The sequence below is a fragment of the Schistocerca gregaria genome, chromosome X (genome assembly GCF_023897955.1).
Source record: "Schistocerca gregaria isolate iqSchGreg1 chromosome X, iqSchGreg1.2, whole genome shotgun sequence".
NCBI classification, from domain to species: domain Eukaryota; kingdom Metazoa; phylum Arthropoda; class Insecta; order Orthoptera; family Acrididae; genus Schistocerca; species Schistocerca gregaria.
Window position 1 is genome coordinate 750,299,102 of NC_064931.1, and position 21,896 is coordinate 750,320,997.

Below are 21,896 nucleotides of genomic sequence, written 5' to 3' on the forward strand. Positions count from 1 at the left end.
TTCATTACACTTGTCCGTCCTCTGCGGGAATATTGCTGCGCGGTGTGGGATCCCTACCAGCTAGGACTGACGGAGGACATCGAACAAGTGCAAAGAAGGGCAACTCGTTTCGTGTTATCGCGCAATAGAGGTGAAAGTGTCACTGATATGATACGCGAGTTGGGGTGGCAGTCACGATTTTCTTTGCGGCCAGATCTATTTACGAAATTTCAATCACCAACTTCCTCTTCCGAAAGCGAAAATATTTTGTTGACATCCACCTACGTAGGGATAAATGATGATCATAATAAAATAAGAGAAATCAGAGCTCGAATGGAAAGATTTAGGGATTCCATTTTCCCACATGCCGTTCGAGAGTGGAATGGTAGAGAAGTAGTATGAAAATGGTTCGATGAACCCTCTGTCAGGCACTTAAGTGTGAATTGCAGATTAACCATGTAGATGTAGATGTAGATGTAGGCCGGCCGGAGTGGCCGAGCGGTTCTAGGCGCTTCAGTCTGGAACCGCGCGACAGCTACGGTCGCATGTTCGAATCCTGCCTCGGGCATGGATGTGTATGATGTGCTAAGGTTAGTTAGGTTTAAGTAGTTCTAAGTTCTACGGCACTGATGAGCTCAGATGTTAAGTCCCATAGCGCTCAGAGCCATTTGAACCATTTTTGTAGATGTAGATGCAGATGTGACAGAATTAAAGTGTCATTGGCAAACCTCAGCAGTTACATTTTTACTTGGTTTCCTTTATAGCTTTCTCAACGTACCGATTGCATAACATCAGGAACAGACTACAGCTCTGTCTCACATATGCTATGGAAATCACTGGTCAGTTTAAGTGCACGGAGAACAAATGTGTTGTACTGAAACGTTCTACTCATCTCACACATAGTTAAGCGAGTGGGATCAATTTTAAAGGGTTATAGAACAGACAACAAAGTCGATTTGTGTATTGGTGGGATAGTGCTGGAATTCTTTAAACCTGGAGTGAGTTCCAGAATATTTTACTTCAGTTTTCTCAAGAAATAAGTCGAATGATACAGAAAATTGCATTTAAATTTTATAATCGGCGCAGAAATGAGAACTTTAATTTCTGAACACTCAGTTAAAATTATGGCAAGATATCATTTCGCTTAAAAACCCAAAAATGGCACTGTGTGAGCTTAACATCTCTAGGAATATCTACTTAATTTTTCCACGTAATAAAGCACTGAATGGTATCAATATTTTGTAGAAGATAAAACGCACATTAAGTCGGAAAAGGAAGAACGAAATCTCAGGCTTATGTTGCGTCGACAACGGGGTGTTACAGGTGGAGCTAGGAGCTCAGGCTAGCAATGGAGAAGGATGGAGAAGGGATTCGGCCGTGAGCTTTAAAAAGAAACCATCGTGTCATTCGTCTTAAGCGATTTAGGGAAATTGAGGAAAACCTAAACCCCGATAGCCAGATGGGAATGTGAACTGCTGTCCTCTAGATTACGATTCCAGCGTCTTTCCACTGCGCCATCTACCTCGGTACAATAAGTCGCAGACGTAAGTTTTGAAATATTCAGATCCCTCGTAGAGCTTAGTCCCATTCAAGAAGAGTGCCTGAACTGCTATTCTCAAAGGATAGTATGTAGTATTTGGCCTATGTCGCTAACAGTAGTGTCATTTGATTCCAAATGCAAGGAACCAGGAGGAGGGAGGGGGGGGGGGGTTTAAAACATCCAGTTTGATGTGCCGACAGTGAAATATATTGCCATGAAGAGGCTTTTCGTTCTTTTGACCCTTGCATTTTATAGAATCTGTTCCTTAACTAATTGTTTCCTGCGTATATATCAGTGTATAGTGCAAGAATGTTCCATTATAGGCTCCCGAATTTCATCTGATGAATTGTGGAGTTGAGATTTGCTCGCTAACCAGTTGGCAGTACTCAGTCGTTCCTTGTTCACGCAGAGTTTTTTGCAGAACAGCGTTTCGACCCCATGACGTCAGCAAAGCATAGCCTCTCTTATGTGGAGAACATTATCTTCTCAACAGCCTCATTCACAGTGTTGATTGCAATAACAGTGACGAAATGAAATTACTAAACCGTCAAAGTTGTATAGAAGTTTGTTTTTATTTAAATTACCACAAGTTTTGGTTTTAAAAAAATGGCTCCGAGAACTAACTGCTGAGGTCATCAGTCTACTAGAACTTAGAACTGCTTAAACCTAACTAACCTAAGGACATCACACACATCCATGCCCGAGGCATGGCAGACTATAGCGCCTAGACTGTAGCGCCTAGAACCGCTCGGTCACTCCGGCTGTCCCACTAGTTTTGGACCTTGGTTTATTGTCAAGCCATCCACGTAAGTGATACCAAAATGAATGGCTTGATAATGGACTAAGGTCCGAAACTGGTCGCCTTTTAAATAACAACAAACTTCTGTACAGTTTTGACGGTTTTGTAATTTCATTGACACATAGTAAGTTGCTGCCTATTGCCATCCAGCATGCTGGAAATGAGTACAACAACAACGTTCGTATACTAAGGCAACTGGTGGTAGCTATTTAACGCAAACAGCTGATAAATATTCAAGATGAATGCAGTACATCATCTTTACTCAGATAACACCCGGTACACATTTCGTCTCGTCAAATAACAGTGCACATTGAGTCATGGAACAGCTTTATACTTCTAACTGCAAGACATGGTTTCGATGCCAGGTATGGAGAGAATTACTTTTCCTTGCCTACTTTCCCCCAAGTGTTTCCAGGTCGGCTCTTCCTGGTATCTAAATAAGTAGCGGCACACAAAAGAGGTCTATGGACAGTTGACGCATAGGAAAGTATCACGAACGATTTCGTGCGTGCCGTGCCTTACTTTCATCTCAGTTCCAACCGTCACTACAATTATCATCGCTGAATGAAAACTGTCATACTGGAAGGTACATGAAATCTTTTCAGCGCCGAAATATGCACCTTATAGACTCCATAGATACCCTGTATCAAGTCTTCCAAAACATGGGTGACGCAAAGGAAGTGCGAAAACTGAAATTTAAAAAGAATCTGAGAGATTTACCAGCAAAATGAATAATGAAGTGTGCAATATGTAGGAGGGGCCGAAAATGAAGGTGATGCGTCACTAAAAGAAAGATTAGGAGAGCTTTAAGAATCATTACACCTATTCCACGTTATTTGGCAATAGGAAAATGGGTGCCCTCATTTACTATGACAAATGAAATACAATAGAAATATGGCATTAACAGGTTTTCTGGTGACGGAGTAACGTCTTTTCGTATTAAGTATTAGTTCTCCTAATCTACCTTTTAATGGCGTATCTCCCTCTATTTCGGCTCCGCCTACATATTGCAGTCTTCAGCATTCGTTTTGCTGGCAATTCTTTCAGATTTTTTGTTGTTTCATTTTCAGCGTTTCTTCGCTTAGAACGTATAACAGATACTAACAAGACTTATTTTGAGGAACGGAGAACTAAGATGAAAGCAAGAATGGATTTTAGTAACACGTATTCTTCACTTTCATGTGAAGTATTTGATCCAAGAGGTTTGAGATAGAAGTGCACATAGCAGTACAGACCTTTTGTATTTCCTGTTAATACTACGACCAAGAAACACAAGCGATTTGGAAGATAATTGTGAAGTTCATAATAAAGTATTTACTGACCCCCGACATCTCAATGTACAAATTGTATTCTCTGAAAATCAACCAGAGAAGAATACTAGCCGGCCGGAGTGGCCGAGCGGTTCTAGGCGCTTCAGTCTGGGACCGCGCGACCGCTACGGTCGCAGGTTCGAATCCTGCCTCGGAAATGGATTTGTGTGATGTCCTTAGGTTAGTTAGGTTTAAGTAGTTCTAAGGTCTAGGGGACTGATGGCCTCAGATGTTAAGTCCCATAGTGCTCAAAGCTATTTGAACCATTTTTTTAAGAATACTTACGCAGCCTCTATGGCAAAATTTTTGGCATTTTTGTGTAGTGCTAAATTTTGTATGACCTACTATAAAAAGGAATCAAATATTACATGGCAAAGAAAAAGTTTTCTTTGATATTTGATAACGGTATTCGATTTCTTTAGGTTAAACTGGGACGATAGTGACAATTCCTCAGCTTCCATTACAGAAACCTGATGACGTCAGTATGGGAGACTTCGGTTTTATTATTTTGTGGACACTGCGTTAAGTTATTTAAAGTATATTTTCATACAAGTCTGACGCCATATCGGCCCTGAACACTGCTCGTTATTATTTTAATTTATTTACTGACTAATGTAAATGAGAAATAATGTGAGCCGGCTGTTAACTGTTCAGCGAACAGAGAACGAGGACCTTTTATTTCACAAAATCATAAATGCACATAAGCGTACTAGACCACCATACAAACCACTGACTCAACTGAAACGTCACTTGTGAATAGTCTGGCAATACTATATTTTATTACTAATCTCTATAGGAACAATAAACAAGCACTTACGACAAAACTTTCCGAATAACTGAATTTTCGCTTATCTGTTACTTACGGATCACCCAGTTCTTCTGTGTGCTGCGACACCTGTCCATCTGACACATCGTTACTAATACTAACTTTAAAGAGACACCTGGAAGAAATATGATTCACACCACACGTCAGAACGAGGCAAGATAAAGGGGTTGCTTCGCAATTGCAAGTGCAGTCAGAACAACGTCATACCGTGTGAAATAACGTTATACAGTCATTATATTAACTTCATAGCCGCAGTTCAATGAGGGGCAGAGGAAGATTACCGTTTAACGACCCGTCGACGACGCTGTCATTAGTGACGGAGCACGAGCTTTGACTGAGGAAATGTGGGGAAAGGAATTGGTCGTTCTTTTCCAGGGGAAACAACCCAGCATTTGCCTTACGCAATTTCTGGAAACAACGAAAAACATAAATCTGGATTACTGAACGGTGAAACCTTCACGTCTCCTCTATATCGCCGGCCAGAGTGGCCGTGCGGTTCTAGGCCATACAGTCTGGAACCGAGCGACTGCTACGGTCGCAGGTTCGAATCCTGCCTCGGGCGTGGATGTGTGTGATGTCCTTAGGTTAGTTAGGTTTAATTAGTTGTAAGTTCTCGGCGACTGATGACCTCAGAAGTTAAGTCGCATAGAGGTCATAGCCATTTGAACCTTCTTCTATATCTGTTTTGTTACGCAACCTTCCCTTCTACAATAACCAAAGAAACCTTCCCTTAGGATTTCGATCTCTTGCTTAATGATAACAAATGAAATCTTCCCTTTGAAATTAATTCTCTTTCTCGGTAATAATATGTGCAATCTTCGCATACAAATTTAAATGCTGCTTATTAAAAGTGATTTGCTGATTATTTCGACGAAACACAGAATGTGTCATCGCCGTGGCCATCAGTCGTTACCTGCAATAACCCAAAACTGTTGCTTACCTATTTTACTGTTACTGGATCGCCATCTGTTGCTACATCGAAGTGCGACATGAATATACTTATTCTGTCTTACTATACTCTATTAGCTGCTGGTGGGCTGTCATAATAAGTGACTGTATTTATTACCAAAGCTGATGTTATTCTTTAATAGCAAAGCTGACGTTAATTTGACTGAAGTTACGTAATTCATAGTTAAACTTTTTCTTGACAACAATAAAATTTTGCAAAGTTTTACGTTGATGGTTTTTGGGATGAATTATAATCAGTAATTCAATGATCCTGGCAAAAATTAATTATATTCTGAAAACAATTCTTCAAATATTTACTGTTGGTAATGAAATGATGTTACAACGTACAAATGGGACTTACTTTTTACAATAATCCTACAACTAGCGCCGGCCGGTGTGGCCGAGCGGTTCTAGGCGCTTCAGTCGGGAACCGCACGACCGCTACGGTCGCAGGTTCGAATCCTGCCTCGGGAATGGATGTGTGTGATGTCCTTAGGTTAGTTAGGTTTAAGTAGTTTTCAGTTCTAGGGGACTGATGACCACCGATGTTAAGTCCCATAGTGCTCAGAGCCATTAGAACCATTTTACAACTAGCACTGCGCAAACATACCTTCAGTAGTCTTGAGTTCCTCAAAAAAATAAAAATAAAAAAATAAAAAAGAATATTCAGTAATATTAGTTCCTGTTACGATAATAGTTAGCTGATGTCTCTGTACATCCGTTTATAATCTCTTGTAAATCATAGCTGGTGGCTGGCAGGCACACCGCTCCTCTCAAGCTCTCGCTTCAGACCTGCTACTGACTCGCTTCACATCTCGCTTACTCCTGACTTCCTACGAACGCTAAAGTGCGGCCTCTCTCGCCAACAATGCTTTCTGGTGCAGACAATCCCTGCTTCCATTACAAAATGTATCAATGCGCGTTCTTTCCCGCTCTTTTCTTAAAATGTATCCTTACGCGGTCTCTCCCGCCGACAATACTTTGGTGCAGACATTCCCTGCTACCACAATTATTTCCAAAATGACAAATATTAATTATTCCTACTTAATCCGATTAGTAAAATATAAACATCTTTCATAAATTGTGGTTTGACAATAGGCAATAGAAATATACACGTCATACAACGGGAACGGCAATCCACATTGCTACGAATTTCGCAAGTGGGCTCCAAGAAAGGCCTTTCGTACACCGACAAGTACACACTGAACTAACGCAAAGGAAGGAAGGAAGATTAAGGTTTAATGTCCCGTCGACATCTAATCATTACCGACAGAGCACAAACTCTCATTGTTTCAAGGACGGTGAAGGAAGCCAGCCGTACCATTTCAAGGGAACCAACCCAGCATTTGGCTTAAGTGATTTCGAGAAACCACAGAAAACGTAAATCTGGGTGGTCGGATGCGGATCTGAACCGTCGTCCTCCGGAATGAGAACCCGGTATGTTAAACGCTGCTCCCGGCACTTGGTTTACACAACGGAGCCCAACTGACGTTAGATATAGTGGCAGTTCACTCGCGCATTGGAGAAATCGGCCTGCGCCTTATTTCAGTAATCGGGAGAGTCGTCACCACATCACACAAGTCACGGTGAACTTAAATAAAAAGTACAGGTTTGAGAAAATGTGGAGTTTGTACATCAAAGAACCGTGATGGAAAACTTCTCATCTCCTGGGTGTGTTTCTCCCCGACAAATTGTGTTCAGATCTTAGCTTCTTTGTGGCTTAGTTCAGAAAATTTTGTTTCAATCTGTCAAATTTTAAGCTCAATTCCCTCTGGTGCGTAAAAAATAGACCGGAGTGAGTTTACTCGTACGGCGTTTCATATGGCTCGAAAGATTACCAGCCTGAATTTAACACCTTTTTGAATCGTAAAAGGATTTGAGCAAAGAGCGGCACAACAAAAGCAACCCACGTCATCTAAAGGCACTGCACAGCTGCGATAATCCAGCACGGCGTTAGCATAAAGAGAAAACACACCGCTGCGATATTTTAGGAAGAACGTCGTTTAAAAGGGGGAGCTCCAAAGGGGCAAGCAAAAACATTGTGATACTAGGTAAGCGCAGATGTTAGCGTTGGTTCCAGAGTTATCAGGCAAACAGCTGAACATTCATACTGAAATATGTGGCACAGTATTAATTACTGTGCATTTGACCTATGAGAATTTGAGTGGGATCCTGGTCCCAACTTTATGATTCAGTTTATTATTTTCCTCACATTATCGTATGTAAATGACGAGATGGTTCCTTCGCAAGACCTGTAAATTACTTTTTTTTGCGGTAACAGGAAGGTGACATTTTGCTACCAGAAGACAATGCTCTTGTATTGAGATTTTTCTAAACAAAGCATAATCTATACCATGTCATTTTTTTTAATTTTACTGTTTGATAGTTTATCAGTGAGATGCGCGATATATACTGAGCTTTGTTTAGAAAATTTATTCTTTCTTACGTTACTAGAAATGTTAGTGGCAGCCTCGGAAGAACTCGAAGTTTGCCTACTAACTACAACTATACCTACTTATAAACCTATTTTTGTAACACTAGTCTACATCACGCTCACTGGTGTGGGCGATCCTCGGCATTCAAATGATTCAAATGGCTCTGAGCACTCTGGGACTGAAGATCTGAGGTCATCAGTCCCCTAGAACTTAAAACTACTTAAACCTAACTAACCTAAGGACATCACACACATTCATGCCCGAGGTAGGGTTCGAACCTGCGACCGTAGCGTTCGCGCGGTTCCCGACTGAAGAGCCTAGAACCGCTCGGCCACACCGGCCGGCGCTTCGGCAGTCCTCGAGTCTACGCATATCCGTCAGGGTGGACATACCATTCTTTCTTTTCTTTTTTCTTCTTATATATATATTTCTGCTCATTAAATTTATATATGCCTATCTGTAACTGAGGAAACGCTTCTTGTGGCCTGTTGACATTACTTTGATATTCAGAGCGTCCACTTGATCTTATAGACTGAAAGGTAAGCAATTACCTTTTAGATATCCTATGTGCTATCATACCGACTTCAGTCCACAAGTTTTGGTCACTTACAATTGTTTGCAGGTCGCAGTCTGATTGTCTTCAACCTCTCTCTACCTAAAAAAGGGGACATGTGAGAACGACATGAGCATCGTAATCTTCCTTTCCACATTCACAGATTGGTGTGTTACTACATTCCACTCGATTCAAATGTTTGGGATATGGACCGTCACCTGCTAATAGGTGCGACATACCTCGAGTAGGGGAAATGTCGCACAGCTTAAATGTATTCTTGATGCTTTGGAATGTGCTGTAAAAACGCTTTGCAGTGCTTCTAGTATCCCAGCCAGACCGCCATTCATCTAACTTCCAGGTTTGTAAACGTATTCTAACAGTAATATGTGTTCCTATGATCTCGTACACACGATCATATTGCTCACGCCCCAACCAATACAGCGCTGCCCTGCAACGTACCACGATATTCATCGGACATATCCCCAGGATCATCAGTAAACCCTCGACAGGTGTAATACGAAAGGCACCGATGATCCTCAGAAGTACGCTCCCCTGAATTCGTCGCAGTATCGTTTTGTAGCTGCCTTGTCTATGGCGAAGTGCCCAGACGGTAGCATCGAAGCTCGGTGTGGCGTTGAAGATAGCTCTGTGATATGACCGTACCACATGCAACGATAATTTCTAGTCAGCAGTGTCAGCAAGGGCAATCTTATGCATAATTTTGGCCACTTTTTGTGTAACAGATTTTACGTGTTCTGGAAAGTTTTTGTCTCCTCTAGAAGAATGCCTAAATATCTACAAACAGTGCTGTGATTTACAGGTGTTCCGCCAAGCCTCGGGGAAGGACTTCTGGCAAGAGAAAGTCTTCCCTTCAGAGGTATATATGTGGTTTTATGAACAGCTATAGTCAGTTTGTTGCTTTGCACCAATGCTGCATCTGAACAAGCATCATTCGCCTTTTTTTTTTTTTTTTTTTTTTTTTACTACGTTCTCCAACTCACTATCTGTCATCTCTCATGAAAATTAATTCAAGTCTTGTGATAAAAACGTTTATTTTGCGTTTGAGCAGCTTTATGCTGTAAATCCAGTTGTCCACTTAGATACTGCGAAGTATAAATTAGGAATGTAGTTTAAGTACGCCATATTTTCTTCAAAGAACACATATTTGCAAAGCTTTCCTGTATTTGCAGGCATGAAAAATATAATAATGCCGTAAAGGTGTAGGTTTTAGAAGAACTAGGTCTCATAATGGCACTTTACTGTTTTGAAAACTATTTCCGAACCAATCTCCATCATAAATTAGAAATTACTAGTGCCTTAAATACGTCTTTTTCTTTCCCGCGAACCGTAATCACTTCGCAGATAACTTTTCCTGGTTAATGAAACATGCTTCTCACCGAGGTAGCGTCAAACTCAGAATTCACCGCGTAGTAGCTTGACACGGACGTATTTCCAACATAAGTTAAGGAAATAGTGTAATGCCCAGAGAATAGTTCTTTGAACTTGATAGTAGGACAGAACATCGTGTTAATCGGAATGGATACTGAAAAGTAAAACAGACGTTTTCAGCTGGTTACGTTAGCTGCTGTTGGTTTCCGATATATTAAACAGACCGCCACTCAACGACGAATTTAACTGGCAGTGAATATAATGGCGGCAGCGAGACGATCTGGAACTATTTGTTTTACCGAAACTACAAAATTTTAAACTTGCGTAGACGATTTCCAGTAATTTTCTGTTATTTAAGCCGTATGACTTCTATGTATTACAGCTTAATACGTCCGCTGTGCCGAGAGGCGGCCATGAAAACTACCGCTTCGTTTTCATGCGGCCTGCTGGAACCATCTTTTGAAGGCCTAGGACGTAGTTCAGGGGCTTACCACGGCAGCGCTTCGCTCGCAAGGCGCAGGCGGAAAGCGACATCAATGTCAGAGGAGTTGTGCTACAACTGCAGTGCTGGCTGACAGCTGCTGCTTGTTGCAGGGCGTGTTTGTGTTAAGAGAATAGCGTTGCACGGGATTGAAAACCAACGATTTGTTTACACATTCTTGATATGCTTATTTTTGTTATCGACTGCAAACAACTTCCTGAATACATAACTGAAACAGAATATTTTCATGAGTGTAACAATAAACAACGGGGCGAAATTGTGTCAGCTTCGACACAGCTGAATGAAAGGTACGTAAAGTGCAATTGATTAGTTTGGAATGATTGTTGTTGTGTTGTCAATGATGCAACTTTTGACTTATAAAAAAATTGTTTACTGCTTTACGCGAATGCAACATCGATCTTATTTGGCATGACAACATTTGCTGTTCACTCTCCTAGATTCTGCATACGAAATTCTTGCTTGCAAGTGAACACATTTCAGGCATTTACTTGAAAGTGTCGTTTTCAGCCGTATTATAACCTCGAATACGTATTGTGTGCCCTTTAGTTACTGGTTGTGGAGTACCTCGTTGCGCAAAGCCACAGTTTTCATATCTCTAAAAAACACAGGTACCCATAATTTTTTCCCACCTAAAACACGCAGATAACAGAGCTAGCTATCGTAGAACTTTTCTGTAAGAACTGCGCTGCGGTGCAGTGCAGCGCTTGTCTAACTGCTGCTTTCACTTTCTCCATGCATTTTTGCAGGATCTGAATTTGCAAGTGGGGTTTCGGGTGCCCATGTTACTCCAGCCGAACTGGAATGATGTCATTCCTGTGGCAGAGCAGGCTGTGTCGAGCACAACTTACCTGGCTGAGCTGCAACAGAGCCTCAAGCCAGGGTGGACCGTGCATGTCAACAGAGATGGGCGACTTTATTACTGCAAGTAAGTTTTTAAACCGTACCTTCACTTTTTTCTCGATGTCCTTCCAGCTGAAAAGGAACGAAAGTTAGATGTACAGTCCCTATTATTGCTGAAAAATACTGTATGCGCTAAATCAAAAGATGAGTTAAAAAACTAAGCTTAGCTACTGAAAATTTAGAATCGTGTCTGACTTAATTTATATAAATATGCTAAAAGTTTGCAATGTCACATTGAGGTCTACTCCCGAGACACAGTAAAATAGATGTGAAGTACTTGTGGTCTCTGGTATATGTGTACGAGTAGAATAAATTATTGTTGTGTTGTTGTTGCTGCTGCTGCTGCGCATCGGAAAAAAGATTGACCTTTCTACAAAACAGCGCAAACCGTCGTACGCGAGCTTATGCACAGACTGAAAAGAGCCACTGGTTTTTTAAACTGAAAGGATTCGCCCAGCAGTGTTGTGTGTGCTTAAATGGACTCGCGACGAGAACTGCAACAGGTTCCTGCCCACTTCCTCGCCATTGTGAGCAGCTCGTTGAGCTGATATGGACAGGAACTTGAACTATTTCCGCTACCACTTGTGCCGCCCGCGCCTCGGCGCGCTGTCGCGCTTAGCTCGCCACAACTCTCAGTTGTGCGGCTCCGTCCGCTGCCTCCAAATCCAGTACGACACCAGTTTCAGGCTAAACCCACTGGCTCACCTTCGAGTAACAAGTGTAGCGGAAATTATATTTCGTTGCTGTTCTTATATTTACACTGCTCGTTTAGTTACCGAGCGAGGCGACGCTGTGTTTAAGACTTGGACTCTTGTTCCAGAAGAGAGGGCTTTAAATCCCCGCCCAGCTAGTCAGAACTGTTTTCGTTATTCCCTTGGATCACTCCATCAGTAGTGGTGAGTTCTTCGAATGGACTAGTACCAGTTTCCTTCTCCATCCTTTTCCAAGTGGGCTAGTGCTGTCTCTAGTAGCCACTACGTGTACGAAGAGTTTAAATTTAATCTTAACCCTGTCATCTTTATCGGGCAACTCTTTACAGGTTCCAGAACTAGTGTTCCATAGCGCGGTGACGACATTCAGCAATCGCCTGTTGAGACGAGCTTCGTGTTTGCAGTGCTCTCTAATATGCTCTCCTCTTACACGAGGTACACTCGAGCTCACTTATGAATATCCAAAACGCGAGCAGATGTGGAACAGTGTGTCACATGACACATTTTTAAGGCAGCTGTTTCTTCTTCTATTTTTTCTTAAAAAGGCGAATTACTGAATATTTACTGAAAAGTTTAAAGTCGCAGTGGTAATACACCAGCCTTTGGTTCTGGGGAACGACGATTCTGATCCCCGTCCGGCCCTCTAGACTTAGGTTTTCCATGATTGCTTTAAATCGCTTATGGCAAATGCCAAGATGGTCCCTTTGATCAGGACATGACCGATTTTCTTCCCTGTCCTTCGCCATTTGTAGTTTGTACTCCGTCTCTAATGACCTCATCGTCGATTAACTTCCTTCATTTTAGGACCAAAACGAGAGTCATGGCGCAGAGTAGGAGTAGATTCGTGAATGAGATTTTCACTCTGCAGCGGAGTGCGCAGTTTACAGAAGCTCTCCTTGGAAGGCAGGAGACGAGGTACTGGCAGAAGTAAAGCTGTGAGGACGGGGCGTGATTCGTGCTTGGGTAGCTCAGTCGGTAGAACACTTGCCCGCGAAAGGCAAAGGTCCCGAGTTCGAGTCTCGGTCCGGCACACAGTTTTAATCTGGCAGAAAGTTTCAGAGTAGATTCGTGTTTAACGTCCCGTCGACAGCGAGGTCATTAGAGACGGAGCACAAACTACGATTAGGGAAGGATGGAGAAGGAAATCGTCCGTGCCCTTTAGGAGGAACCGTCCCGGCATTTGCCTTAAGCGATTTTGGGAAATCACAGAAAGAAAACCTACATCAGGATGGCTGGACGTGGGTTTGCACCGCCGTCCTCCCGAATGCGAGACCAGTCTGCTAGCTACTACGCTACCCTGCTCGGTATGGCACAGAGGATAAGCCACTGAATTCTCAGTAGGAAGAGACAGAACTGAAATCCCCATTCGCCCATCCTCATTTAAGTTACCCGACGCAAATGATCCATCTTTAATGACCTCCCTGTCAAAGATATGTTAAATTTTAATCTTTCTTTCTTCCTTCGGAGCTGGGTTCACACCGTTGCCTGATCGAACAATCATCCTCACAAACGAGACGCAGTGAGAGAAAGAGCTTAGCCACCATATGCAGACTGGCCTACTGGGTTTAATGACGGCTAGCACATAAGCCCCTTGTAGCAGACGCCGCACGAAATGACTGTCTCTTGCTGTGTGGTGCACGGTTCACCACATCATGTCAGTATTGCAACACTTGACTCGGAGCATAACGCCCTGTCCTCATCCGGGACACACCTGCCTTTTTTTTCCCATTTTATTCTGCCCTGAATGGCGGCAAGTGAATTCTGGCCGCGGTTTCCGTTGCAGACCTTGACCCATCCCTGCTTCAGTGAGCAGGACGTAGAGTACCGACATACCCGGCGCCCTGCGAGTTTCCACGCTACTTAAATCCACACGGTTGGCTTTTCGAACGACTGAACACTAAAGTTGTGCTTTACTCTTCTGATTAATAGGAGCAAGTACGTGTAGCCATTTCAGCTGCGTTCCGAATTATGTGCTGTGTTCGCGTCCGGATTCGTAGGCGATCCGTGTGGGTTTCAAATTTTTCTTCACTATGGTCCTTAGATAGCTCCAAGCGAATACTGAGTCGCTCCATTGGCTGAAACCATTGTTCGCGACTGTATTTCATGGTCTGCGATTGAGCTTCTAGTTTGTTTCCAACTAACCTCCTGTCTACAATGAAAAAAACAGCTTTCTCTCTTCGTTGACGAGATTCCAAATTAATGCAGGGTTCCTTGACTTCTGGATACCCTACAATACAGTTTCTCACCGCCACCTACTCAAAATAATACATGCGTACGGAATATCACAACAGGTTTGTGATTCATCAGCAGACTGGTGCGTAATCGGAAGACATCGTCTTAAGCTAAAGTAAAGTCCAGTACACTTCAAGGAAATGTGACAGGGTTTTACTGTGTAAGATATATTTGAACAAAGCAAAAGTTACAAAATTTAGGAAGCCATTCAGCTTACCCTTAACGTACACTCATGTCGTTCGCGTGAGTAGATGAAACAAACACCCGATTGCGTGTAACTACACGATTTGTGGTCAGTCAGTGTAATTATTCACAACCGCCATGTACCTAGGACCACCTGTGTGGATCGATTGCAGCTAGATCACCCGCGTGAATCCTGCCGTGGGGGTCTTGCTGATGACGCTATGGTGTAAGGGGCGGTGTCATCGTTAAGTAACTGTAGGAGTATACAAGATGACAGAGACAGAATTTCTAGTTGGTGTGATGAATGGCAGCTTGCTTAAATGTAGAAAACTGTAAGTTAACGCGGATAAGTAGGAAAAACAATCCTGTAAGGTTCAAATTCAGCATTAGTAGCGTGATGCGTGACAAAGAAATCAGTTGAATACCTAGATCTAACGTTGCAAAGAGATATGAAATGGAAGGAGCACTTCGGATTGGTAGCAGGGAAGGCCAATGCTAGACTTCGTGTTATGGGAGAATTTTGGGAAGTTGGGGTTTCTCCATAAAGGAATCGGCGTTTAGAACGCTAGTGGGACCCATTCTTGAGTACTGTTAGAATATTCGGGATCCCCATCAGATCGGATTACACACAGGTATTATGGAGATTTTCGTCAACTCAAATGGGAAGCCCTGGATGGAAGACGACGCTCTTTTCGTGAGGAACTATTGCGGAAACTGAGAGGACTGACATTTAAGGCCGACTCCAGAACGATTCTACTACCGCCAATGTACATTTCGCGTTAAGGACAACGAACATATATGGGAGAAATTGGGGCTCGTAGGAGGCTTTTAGAAAGCTTTTTTTCCTTCGCTGTATTTGAGTGAGTGGTTGATTTGTGGGAAGGGAGGTCACAGGTCCCATCGTTCTAGGGAAGGATGGGGAAGAAAGTCAGCTGTGCCCTGCCAAAGGAACCATCCCGGCATTTGCCTGAAGCGATTTACGGAAATGTAAATTAGGATGGCCGGACGCGGGTTTTAACGGTCGTCCTCTCGAATGTGAGTCCAGTGTGCTAACCACTGCGCCATCTCGCTCTGCTCGCTGTATTTGCTAGTGGAACAGGAGAGGAAATTACTGGTAGTGTTACGCGGCACCTTCCGCCATGCTCCGCACGATGGCTTGCGGAGTAGTTTGGATATGTATACCAATGCCAGACGGAGATTAACCAGACAATTTAATTATCCACCGTAGAGGTAACTAGAAGATGTTAACTATACCGCTTGCTGACTATTGCTCATCAGTTCACAGGTTTCTTTGATCGCGAGAATGTCATTGAGATGCTGATCCAACTACAAGAGGGGCATTAAACACCATGGAAAGGCTAAATTTTAACATTCCGAGTGCGTGCGTTACAAGAAAATGGAATCAATGTATTACTTCTTCCTACACATCTCTTGAAATAATAACGACGTCAAAATCAGAGACAGAAATTAAAGCTGATATTGTGGCTCACAGACAGTCGATCTTCTTACGCGCAATTCGCGAATGAAACCGGAAAGGGGGTTCAAATGGCTCTGAGCACTAGGAGACTTAACATCTTGGGTCATCGGTCCCCTAGAACTTAGAACAACTTAAATCTAACTAACCTAAGGACACCACACACATCCATGCCCGAGGCAGGATTCGAACCTGCGATGTAGAGGTCGCGCGGTTCCAGACTGAAACGCCTAGAACCGCTCGGCTACAACGGCCGGCAGGAAAAGGGGGAAGTGACAATCATACGTGAAGTACGTTTCGTCACACACACCGAGCGATGTGGCGCAGTGGTTAGCACACTGGACTCGCATTCGGGAGGACGACGGTTCAATCCCGTCTCCGGCCATCCTGATTTAGGTTTTCCGTGATTTCCCTAAATCGTTTCAGGCAAATGCCGGGATGGTTCCTTTGAAAGGGCACGGCCGATTTCCTTCCCAAACCTTCCCTAACCCGAGCTTGCGCTCCGTCTCTAATGACCTCGTTGTCGACGGGACGTTAAACACTAACCACCACCATCGTCACACGCAGTAATGTGTGTTGCCTAATAGACGTACTTGTAAGTGTTGATGTAAATGTAGGCTTTTACTTTGGCGATAATTATAGACAAAACTCGTCGATATTCTACAACACAATAGTTTTTGGTGCCATTGCTGTCTAAGATGTTCCTATGGAGTGATTTTCGTTATGTCCTACTCCTCTACACCATCCTTCATCAGCTTTCAGAGTAAGGAGATAGATGTTGCCTCAGTTATGCAAATCTTGTGCATATGAGAGTAGTTAGCAGTCCTTCTTTGTAGTTTAACAGTATCTGCAGTCGTTAGACTCCTAAAGTATTGTCCCGTCAAGTCATAGCTCCAGAGCCCCCAGTTGATTCACACTTGCCTCTTTTAATCTCAATGCCAAGATGGTCCTTTTGAAAGAACCCGGCTGATTTCCTTCCCAATCCGAGCTTTAGCTCCTTCTTAATGATCTCGCCGTCGACAGGACGTTAAACACTTTTTTCTTTTCCGTTTTCTTTCAGTCTCAAAACTGCGAATTCATTTCGTTGCGTAACGAAACCATTCTCATGCCCACCTTAATCTGAAGCTATGTAACTAAGCTAGTAAGTTTCTTCCACACGGAAGAAAGTGCACAGTCCTGAGCAAATGGATATGTCCTATCGGCTGCATTCGCGAAATCGCATTTACAGCATAGCGCCTATCTTGGAAGTAACGCATTCCAGTCCTGGTATAAAAATTTTTACTTTTTTATGAAATAGAGGATGGGGAAAGAAAGAGAAAGGATGACTGGGAAACTCGTGACTTCCACCCGCACAGTGCATTGTAATTATGCAATGCACGACCGGAACTCGAACCCGGTTTTGCCGCTTCACGTGAGAGGGTACCTAACCGTTTCGGCCATCCGGACACGGTCGCTGACCGATCAAATTTCCAACTTATCGCACGCTCGTCCTCGTCCATTAACCTCCTACTCGTAAATTATTGATTCGCGACGTGTCCGACACAGAACGGCACTATATATAAAAGAGCGCGACGGCTCCTTGGCATTTGTTTCAGTACGGATGCTCTGTTATCATCCAAACTCTACGAGAATGGATAATTTGCGAGTAGGTGGTTAATATCTGCGTAAGGGGGGGTTGGGTTGTTTGGAGGAAGAGACCAAACTGCGAGGTCATCGGTCTCATCGGATTAGGGAAGGATGGGGAAGGAAGTCGGCCGTGCCCTTTCAAACGAACCATCCCGGCCTGGAGCGATTCAGGGAAATCACGGAAATCTAGATCAGGAGGGCCGGTCGCGGGATTGAACTGTCGTCCTCCCGAATGCGAGTCCAGTGCGGGTGGTTAATAGATGAGAGATACTGCAGTGCAGCGTGTTATAAGTTGAAAATTTGAGTCTGTCAGGAAACGTGTCCGGATGGCCGAAGCGATTAAGGCAACCGCTCACGAGAAACGGTAAATCCGAGTTCCAGTCCGGATCCGGCACTATTTTCAGCTTTCGCATTACCACAATGCACTGTGCGGCTAGAAGTCACGAGTTTCCCACCCTTACTTTCCATTTCTTTCTCCATCCTCTATTTCACATAAATATATGTGCCAGTTGCGTCATCACGACTGGTGTCTGTTCTGTCGGAGCTGCCGGACAGAACAGACACCACTCAGATGTATAAAAATTTTAATTGTCGGTATTTGGCAGGCAAGAGGCGGGAAAGGGGCGGTATTAAGCTCTGAACGCCAGAGGGGGCGAGAACGTAATATCCTGTTGGTTGTTTTTTACCTGGTCGCAGGAAATTCACATTTAACACAGTCCACAGATCGGCGGAAGGCACTGGCCAAACATTTTCTCTTTGAAGCTGCAAAAAGCGCTAGGCGGGGTATTCCACACTTTCGTCCCCCTGAGTCACAGAATACCTGGACTCAACAGAGAAATTAAATGAGACAAATAAAAGAAGGAACATCGTGCTGCTATGTGGAACTAACTCGAATTTCCCATGGCGAGCCGTATCTGGTCTGTCATCTGCAAAGTCTCTTACCAGTCCTAGCCAATACGTATAATGGTTCAAATGGCTCTGAGCACTATGGGACTCAACTGCTTTGGTCATTAGTCCCCTAGAACTTAGAACTACTTAAACCTAACTAACCTAAGGACATCACACACATCCATATCCGAGGCAGGATTCGAACCTGCGACCGTAGCAGTCGCACGGTTCCGGACTGCGCGCCTAGAACCGCGAGACCACCGCGGCCGGCACGTATAATATGACGAGCACCTTAACAGAGGGTTAAACGCTCAGAGTTCTAAACATCCACGAATGAAGAGAGGTTAACCGTAGTTTAGTGTTGCCGTGCATTGTTTTTTTTTACACAATCTCGATCATAATTAATAATTCTGCGCCGGCTGCTCTGACCGAGCGGTTCTAGGCGCTTCAGTCTGGAACCGTGCGACCGCTACGGTCGCAGGTTCGAATCCTGCCTCGGGCATAGATGTGTGTGATGTCCTTAGGTTAGTTAGGTTTAAGTAGTTCTAAGTTCTAGGGGACTGATGACCATAGATGTTAAGTCCCATAGTGCTCAGAGCCGTTTGAACCATTTTGTTAATCTCGCAATATCCACCACAGACGTCCACTCTACGTAACGAATTTGTTTCATATTTAAAAACCCATTCCAGACAATGCACACACAACCGAGTGCTCATCTATTGCTAAGGGTGAGGAGCGCGTGATAAACTAGACGCGTTCCGAAGGAAAAAAAAGACAAGTGTGCAGTTTTAGCGCGGCAACCTTATGATGTGCGTCCGAGAGACTTGCTACGCATGTGATACTTTGATGTCATCAGTTATTTTAAGTACCCCGCATCTTGTGCCAAGCGAATTTTTTGTTATCGTCGTTTCGAGTGACGTAAACGTTTGTCGGTAAAGTCGGAAGTATTTTTTATTACTGTTGAACCAGTCATTGCTACGGCTTCTTTTTTCACTGCTCTGTACGATTTCAGCAAGCGTAATTTTAAAAGAAAAGGCTTTTGATTATCTTTCTGAAGAAGGTACATTTAATGTTGCAGGAAAAAATCTGCTTTTCCGCCATTTTCAATACTTCCCACCGTTAATAGTCTGAAAAACCACTAATTTTAAACACACATACGTGGGAATAAGAGCCAAGTTGTAACTTTTTTCCTATTCCTCCCGCCTTAATTCGGTATTCTCTGTTGTCCTGAAAGTTTAAGCGGTTGGTTTCTCACTATCCAATAAAACTCATAGTTCGTCTGTATTTTTCAGTCAATCGATGCTGTCGAAATGACAGGTTCCATTAAGAAACGTGTGATATTGCATGCACTTGGAGATACAGGATGTTTCAAAAATGACCGGTACATTTGAAACGGCAATACAAACTAAACGAGCAGCGATAGAAATACACCGTTTGTTGCAATATGCTTGGGACAACAGTACATTTTCAGGCAGACAAACTTTCTAAATTACAGTAGTTACAATTGTCAACAACAGATGGCGCTGCGGTCTGGGAAACTCTATAGTACGATATTTTCCACATATCCACCATGCGTAGCAATAATATGGCGTAGTCTCTGAATGAAATTACCCGAAACCTTTGACAACGTGTCTGGCGGAATGGCTTCACATGAAATTGAGATGTACTGCTTCAGCTGTTCAATTGTTTCTGGATTCTGGCGGTACACCTGGTCTTTCAAGTGTCCCCACAGAAAGAAGACACAGGGGTTCATGTCTGGCGAATAGGGAGGCCAAACCACGCCGCTTCTTGCATGTTTCGGATAGCCCAAAGCAATCACACTATCATCGATATATTCATTCAGGAAATTAAAGACGTCGGCCGTGCGATGTGGACGGGCACCATCTTGCATAAACCACGAGGTGTTAGCAGGGTCGTCTAAGGCAGTCTGTACCGCCACAAATTCACGAAGAATGTCCAGATAGCGTGATGCAGTAATCGTTTCGGATCTGAAAAATGGGCCAAAGATTCCTTTGGAAGAAATGGCGGCCCAGACCAGTACTTTTTGAGGATGCAGGGACGATGCGACTGCAACACGGGGCTTTTCGGTTCCCCATATGCGCCAGTTCTGTTTATTGACGAAGCCGTCCAGGTAAAAATAAGCTTCGTCAGTAAACCAAATGCTACCCACATGCATATCGCCGTCATCAATCCTGTGCACTATATCATTAGCGAATGTCTCCCGTGCAGCAATGGTAGCGGCGCTGAGGGGTTGCCGCGTTTGAATTTTGTATGGATAGAGGTGTAAACTCTGGCGCATGAGACGATACGTGGACGTTGGCGTCATTTGGACCGCAGCTGCAACACGGCGAACGGAAACTTGAGGCCGCTGTTGGATCACCTGCTGCACTAGCTGCGCGTTGCCCTCTGTGGTTGCCGTACGCGGTCGCCCTACCTTTCCAGCACGTTCATCCGTCACTTTCCCAGTCCGTTGAAATTTTTCAAACAGATCCTTCATTGTATCGCTTTTCGGTCCTTTGGTTACATTAAACCTGCGTTGAAAACTTCGTCTTGTTGCAACAACACTGTGTTCTAGGTGGTGGAATTCCAACACCAGAAAAATCCTCTGTTCTAAGGAATAAACCATGTTGTCCACAGCACACTTGCATGTTGTGAACAGCACACGCTTACAGCAGAAAGACGACGTACAGAATGGCGCACCCACAAACTGCGTTGTATTATATATCTTTCACATCACTTGCAGCGCCATCTGTTGTTGAAAATTGTAACTACTGTAATTTCTAAAGTTTGTCCGCCTGAAAATGTACTGTTGTCCCAAGCATATTGCAACAAACGGTGTATTTCTATCGCTGCTCGTTTAGTTTTTATTCCCGTTTCAAATATACCGGTCATTTTTGAAACACCCTGTATATGCTCAGAAACTACACACAGCATCAAACGCACTACTCTAAAGTACCTTTGTCGGTTGCTTCCATTAAGAACATAGCGTGCATGGTAATGAATGCCATATTACTCTTGAACGACGTATTAACACCAAGTTTTGACACTAATCAAAAAAACCAACGACGACGATGTACGCAGTGTTGTTGCAAACGTACGGAACAGAAACCGTGAGCAGAAAATGTGTTGACGATTTGTTGAAATCCTTACCGGGCTGTCTCGGTGAACTCGAGGCATAGTCGCTGCTTCGTCAAGCGGAGCTCGTGGTTTGGATTCCTGCTTCGGGCAACGTGAGTCAGTTTTATGTTTTCCGTGTGCCTGCCGTCACAGCTCATTGAAACAAAAGGGAAATTCGTGATAAGATATCATTTCCGCCATATCTGTAAGGGGTAGGATATCCAATTTATTCTTCGATCGATTCGGGCGTCGGGCATCCCTGACAGACTTCTGGAGGAATTTCGTCATTTCGTAAACACAGCGCGACACTGTCGCAGACCGCAACTATTGAAGTAACGAAATTATCGGAACGGAAAAGAAACTTTGGGTCTGCCATTTTCAGATCAGCGGTCTACAAACGTAATGACAGACAACATAGGAAAACGTTGTTTAACTCTTAATGTGGATAACTTCCCGAATGCTGTCACTCCGTAATTGCCCATCTA

The 21,896-nt window shown here is 43.6% G+C and overlaps 1 protein-coding gene across 2 annotated transcripts in view; it reads left to right on the plus strand.

Annotated features, from left to right (window-relative positions):
- Positions 1 to 10,285: 10,285 nt before the first annotated feature.
- The window catches only part of LOC126299428 (uncharacterized), a 296,023-nt gene continuing 284,412 nt past the window's right edge, over positions 10,286 to 21,896 (plus strand). The window contains exons 1-2 of one of the 2 annotated variants that reach the window (XM_049991327.1): positions 10,286 to 10,568; positions 11,028 to 11,206. In XM_049991327.1, the coding sequence (XP_049847284.1) occupies positions 11,061 to 11,206 (146 nt within the window). In that variant the 5' untranslated portion in view covers positions 10,286 to 10,568; positions 11,028 to 11,060. The remainder of the gene's footprint in view (positions 10,569 to 11,027; positions 11,207 to 21,896) is intronic. The other variant, XM_049991328.1, reaches the window with a different exon arrangement.